The sequence below is a fragment of the Nymphaea colorata genome, chromosome 3, assembly GCF_008831285.2.
Source record: "Nymphaea colorata isolate Beijing-Zhang1983 chromosome 3, ASM883128v2, whole genome shotgun sequence".
NCBI classification, from domain to species: domain Eukaryota; kingdom Viridiplantae; phylum Streptophyta; class Magnoliopsida; order Nymphaeales; family Nymphaeaceae; genus Nymphaea; species Nymphaea colorata.
In genome coordinates, this window is record NC_045140.1 from 19,181,318 (window position 1) to 19,187,384 (window position 6,067).

The 6,067-nt window shown below is 40.3% G+C and overlaps 1 protein-coding gene across 1 annotated transcript; it reads left to right on the top strand.

The window, feature by feature from the left end:
• The first annotated feature begins 2,328 nt into the window (after nt 1-2,328).
• Nucleotides 2,329-4,889, top strand: LOC116251132 (indole-3-acetic acid-amido synthetase GH3.6-like). Its single transcript, XM_031625217.1, has 4 exons — nt 2,329-2,644; nt 2,752-2,853; nt 3,247-4,037; nt 4,146-4,889. The coding sequence occupies exons 1-4, from the start codon at nt 2,382-2,384 to the stop codon at nt 4,715-4,717; spliced, it is 1,728 nt and encodes a 575-aa protein (XP_031481077.1). The 5' UTR covers nt 2,329-2,381; the 3' UTR covers nt 4,718-4,889.
• The last annotated feature ends 1,178 nt before the right edge of the window (nt 4,890-6,067 follow it).

The following is a 6,067-nucleotide window of genomic DNA, read 5'->3' on the forward strand; positions in this document are numbered from 1 at the left end:
AGTAACAATTTGGTACTGGTGTCAAAACGGCCTCTAAAGTCTCAATGCTATTCCAGGAAAGCCAGAATGGAGCTTCCAACATTCCAAGCCCTTCCAGAACAACAATCAACGTTTGGTTTTTGGTTGCTTGAGAACAATGGTGGTCCTTGTGGAAGGCTCAGGACTAAATCATGTGCTCCCTTGAGATGAGAGCAAAAATTCATCCCAAATGCCCGAAGTCTTCTTTCCAATTGCTCAATTTTGTAATACGTATAAAAGTACCGGTTGCTTGAGATTCTTAAGCAATTATTTCAACTTTTTATTACATTTAATTTCATATTCATACAATTGGAGTGAGTAATGGTGAATTTGGCTATTCTCATGTAGTTAAAAACAATAAAAAAAAGGTATGAATTAATACAAGATCCATAAAAATATACATCACTTTTTTTTCATTGTTTTTTTTTTAACCATCCATCACAATTGATCAAACTGTTCTCATGAGGGTAACTTGAATTTGGATCGATAGATGATCAAACAATCCATCACAATTGATCAGTGGAGTGTTGAAATGACCACAATGTAAATAAGTGCAGCTGAATTGAGTGAGTTAGGGGTGAGCACGACCAAGTAAGTCCGAGTCCGGCCGAGTTAGGGGTCAGCCAGTTCGAGTCAGGGGCGAGTCAGTTCAAACTTGACTCGTGGCAGATTTCTTGACAATCTGAGCTGATTCGGGTGATATTCTACTCAGGCCGACTAGTTTGCCAACTATGGTGTTGAAAGAATTGATGTATCGTAGCTAATCTCTTGCCATTTTTATCATCCTCATTTTTTAATTTGCTTTGATCCCTTACAAATTCATTGTGAAAATTATCCTTTCTCAAAATCGCCAAAAAAAAAAAAGTTTAGTGGTTGTTCTTGCTTGGGTATTTTATGTTGAGACTAATTTCGTGGTTTTAGTGGGTAATTTGAGAAGCATAGAAAACCCTTAGGAAGTTGTTCCTTTTTTGCCATACACGGCCAATTACTTTGAACCATCAACATATTCAAGAAAATTGGACATGTGGTGGGACATGTCTATACGTAGTTTAAGTCTATTGGACAAATTATGATATGGTATGAGGTACCTCAAGAAATCTATAGTTGAACTCACTATATACATATATATATATATATATAAAAGAGATGTTCAATGTCTATTATGGATGTCAGTTGAGTCAAACATTCGATCAAACCATTCTACAAACAATATATATAAATAAATATTCGATTAAGAAATTGGATAAGATCCAAATTGTAGAAATGACATCCGATTAGATTCAAATTTGTATCTAATCGAAAAAATCCAATCGAATAGAGATACAAATTCACATCAGATTTATTTTTAAACATGTATCATATATTCAATGCTATTACCTTTTGAAAATCAGGCAAATTCAGTTTAAAATTAGATCGATTGGATATGAGGGTAAAAGTTGGATTTATTAAGGAAGAAAATGCAAGTCGTCCCAAGATGATGGCTATGACAAATCTAACAGCAATGAAAAGTCTAATTCAGGCGGCTGCAGTCATGGCAACAACAATGGAAAGTCCAATTCAAATTCTTTTCCAAAGCAAAGGCCTAATTCAAATCCAGACGGCTACAGTCATGGCAACTACAATGGAAGTCTAATCAAAATTCTTTCCCAAAACTGTTATGGGATACCCGTGAACAGCAGATTTTCCGTCTTAAAAGGAAAAATATTATCCCTTTAATTATCTTACAAAATCCTCTATCAATTACACGCTGACCCATTAGTTACATACTCCCATATATATTGTATTGACACGCATGAATCAAAATAAAAAAAAAACGAGCAAGAGTTTTCTTTCTGGTCGTGGACGTAGGTTTACCAAAACGAACTACGTGATTATGGTTTTCTTCTTCCTTGCTTTTCGTTTGCTTCTTTAGGGTTCAGAACATAGTCGGACAGTTAAATCAGATTTTAGATTTAGATTCATATATAACTATTTTTATTAGTATTTGAATATGAATATGTGAATATTTGAAAACAAATGCGGTTTTAGCTACATTCAATTCAAATTCGATCCGCGCACATCCTTATATAAGACATTTGCTCACAAGCCACCACGAGTTGATTGACTATGGTCAAAATCTTGGGCATCGCCACCAGTTAATTGACTATTGACTATGGTCAAAATCTTGGGCATGGCAGGATGTATAATAAAACCATTGACTAGTGACTACAGAAAAAAAAGAAAAAACCATTACAAATGGACGTTGAAGTTGATAGATAGAATACACGAAGTTCTTAACTGGGCAGAGAGATATAAAGCAAAGGGCCGCAGGAGAACGGAGGAACACAAACATACAAGTTTAAGACGGAAAATCCGACCGGGAGATGGAGATGTTGAAGTTGATGGAAGAAATGACCAACAACACCGACAGAGAGCAGGAGAAGGTGCTGGCCGATATCCTCTCCCTGAATGCCCACACCGAGTACCTACAGAAGCATGGTCTCGCCGGAAACACCGACCGAGAGTTATTCAAGACGACGCTGCCCGTCGTTAGCTATGAAGACATCCGGTCGGACATCCATCGCATAGCAGACGGCGATCGCTCTTCCATCTTGTCTGCCCTTCCTCTTTCCCACTTCATTTGCAGGTCTTTCTCTCTCTCTTTCTCTCTGCCCTTCAACCAGTTAAAGAACAGAGCAGAAAAGATAAATAGCCACGTAAGATGCGGCTCAAGGGTTCTTAATTTTATTGCAGCTCCGGCACGTCAGGTGGTGAGAAGAAGATGCTGCCACTGGTAGAGGGAGATCACGACAGAGTGGAGATGGTAGATAGGTTTATGGGTAGCCTGATGAACAGGTATCTTCTTAAGACCTGAAAGTACACATACCAATACTAAAGGCATCGCCATGCATGCTAATGCACCTGCAACAACTGATTTTAAATGATTCCTTTTTCAGTTTTTCACCATCAAACAAATTTGAAGTCATATATAACGAATCAAATATGCTCTTAACTGTATTCACTTTTCTAGATATCCATATCCAATTTGAATTCAAATGCAAATAAAGAAAGTTGTATTTGAATCAGAATTCAAAATTCAGTTTTTCACTCCCATTCGAATTCGATTTTTACATTTATTATATTTATGTATATCCAAATTTGAATACAATCAAATATCATTTCGGTGTGCCTTGTTGAACAAAAAATTATTAGGAATTAAGTGTACTTCCTAAATTAAATTCTCTCTAGGCATGGCTCTGGTTTGAAGCAAGGCAAGAACCTGAACTTTGTCCACGTTAGAAAAGAGTGGGAGACGAGTGCAGGCATTCCAGTTCGCTCAGTTGTTACAAGCTGGTACAAGAGCAGTCACTTCCTTTCCAAGCACCATCGTTACAGCACCACCAACACCAGCCCGATCGCCTCTATACATTGCACAGACATGTTCCAGAGCATATACTCGCAGTTGCTCGCCGGCCTGGCCGACCGGTTGTCCGTCGTCCAGCTGTGCTCCACCTTCACGCTGGTTCTGGTCCAGGCCATCCATTTCCTTGAGCGCCACTACCAGGACCTGGCGAGGGACATTGAGAAGGGGACGGTTGATCCTCGAATCACGGACGAAGATGTCCGGGCAGCGCTGGAGACGAGATTGACACCTGACCCCGAGAACGCAGCACTTATAAGAAAGGAGTGTGGACGTGGGCAATGGAAGGGCATCATAAGAAGGATCTGGCCCAATGCCCAGTACTTGGCAGCCACGGCGACGGGGAGTATGAGTCCCTACGTCCCTGTCTTGGATTTTTATAGCGATGGTCTGCCACTGGTTAGCCTTCTGTACGCGTCGTCCGAGTGCTTCTTCGGGATCAACTTGAACCCTTTCTGTAAGCCAGAGGACGTCGCCTACACCATCCTCCCGTATTTAGCCTATTTTGAGTTTCTGCCGGTCGAAACACCGGAAAGTTGCCTGCAGCCATCGGAGCTGGTGAATTTGGCTGATGTTCAGATGGGGAAGGAGTACGAGATAGTGGTGACCACTTACTCAGGTATGAATCTACCCTTGTTTTCGCATTCAAATGTAGGTTACTGTGATTGCCTGTTCTATTCATGGTTAATCTTTCATGTGTCTGACTCTGTTGATCTCACATTACCAGGTCTTTACCGTTATAGAGTGGGAGACATCCTGAGAGTCGTGGGTTTCTATAACAAGGCGCCCCAATTCAAGTTTGTTTGCCGTGGCGATGCTGTGTTGAGCCTCGATATAGAAAAAACCAGTGAGGCAGATCTGCAGAAAGCAGTCGCGGCGGCGGAGGCCGCTCACCTTATTCCACACAACACGAGGGTGGCGGAATTTACTAGTTACGCCGATGCGACCACCATTCCAGGCCACTATGTCATTTACTGGGAACTCTCACCAACAACAGATCAGACTGAAGGTTTTTTAGCAGATTATGTGATGGAGCAGTGTTGTGTGGTAATTGAGGAATCATTGGATGTATCTTATAAAGAAATGCGTGTTTACGACAGATCCATCGGGCCGCTAGAAATCAAGGTAGTGAAGAATGGCACTTTCGACAGACTCATGGACTTTGCTGTATCTAGTGGTGCTTCCGTGTCTCAGTACAAACCTCCTAGGTGTGTTAAATCTGCTTCCATCCTGCAAATTTTAGATGCAGCGGTTGTTTCTGCCCATTTCAGTCCTGGTCCGCCAAGTTGGTCTAAGTAGCGCTGCAGCATCGTCGTCTCCATCCTGCAGACACTCATGGATTGAAGTCTCAAGTGCAAGAGATTTACACATATTTCACTGTTTGTATTAAATAAATGAGGATTCCTCTTTTTGGTGCAGGGTTGAATGTATTTTTTGTTCTTTCTTTGAATTAATATGTAACAGAATAAGTTAAGCGTCTACATAAATAAAAGACTATTTGATGGAAAACGTGGAATGAGGGTGCCCATTTCTTCTTTGCGCTTCGCGGATGAGGCGATGCCGATGGCCCGATGGCTGCACGGTGCGGGGGTCTCGCCGGTCTGTGAGCATGGTGTGGCCTACGAAAGAGAGAGAGAAAGTCAAAAGGGAACGGCAATTATTAAGGCTTAGTCCTTGATTTTAAATAAATAAATAAATAAAATGTTATATTTAAAATATATATAATGTATTCATAATAAATAATATATTAAAATATATTAAATATAACCATAACCGAGTACCGGCAAACCGTTGGGTACCCTGAATCTATGCCCAGGTAAGTTTGTCCAGGTTGTGCGAAGGGAATTCAAAACGTAAACTTATCACCTACCAGTCCTTGCCCTACCATTGTGCCAACCTTCTTGAGAACAGATTTTTCATCAAGTTTTTGAATCCACAAAATAGATAATTATTACACGACGAACTGAGATTGTAAGAGCTTCTATGGATTGCAATTTGCAATTCAGAACATCTACATAACAAATCGGAGGATTCATCTACGTAACAAATGGGAGGATTCATCTACAAGTCCATCAGGTAAACTTTCAAATCGAATTGGTTTTTTCTTCCTTTAAATCGTTTTGATAAGCATTTAACATGACACCGGTTGTTCTGAATGTAAAACCAAGCATGAACAAGGAATTGCAGTCGTTCAAATATCATCGTGGAAAAACACACATCATGGTAGTAAAGAATGCGTACGTATATAATTCAAAATTTTAATGCGCATTTGGTGAACGTCACCCCAAACATGACGAGGCCACCAAGCGTCACATTTAAAGAGTGCATATATATATATATATATATATGGAGGGCCATGTGGGGTTGTCATACCCATGTCGATGTCGACACTTGTTATGGCTTGTGTGCCAGGACACAAATATATATGAACCATGACACTTGAAATCCCATTTGGCAATTCTATTGGTTGCTTGTTAAGTTCTAGCCATGGAGGATTGAGGTCGTTGCACTTGGGTTCATCTTCAACGGTCCATCCTTGAGTTCTATATTACTCAATTTCAAAGACTCCACCAAAATTCACAAACTCAGGTGGGGTTTGCGAAAAGGTGTGGAATGAAGATGTAATTATTTGGAAACTGAGATATGTCC

Coding starts and splice junctions, on each gene's coding strand:
- LOC116251132 (XM_031625217.1), top strand. CDS start 2,382: ATGGAGATGTTGAAGTTGATGGAAGAAATGACCAACAACACCGACAGA. Junction 2,645..2,751: donor CTTTCCCACTTCATTTGCAG/GTCTTTCTCTCT, acceptor ATTTTATTGCAG/CTCCGGCACGTCAGGTGGTG. Junction 2,854..3,246: donor ATGGGTAGCCTGATGAACAG/GTATCTTCTTAA, acceptor AATTCTCTCTAG/GCATGGCTCTGGTTTGAAGC.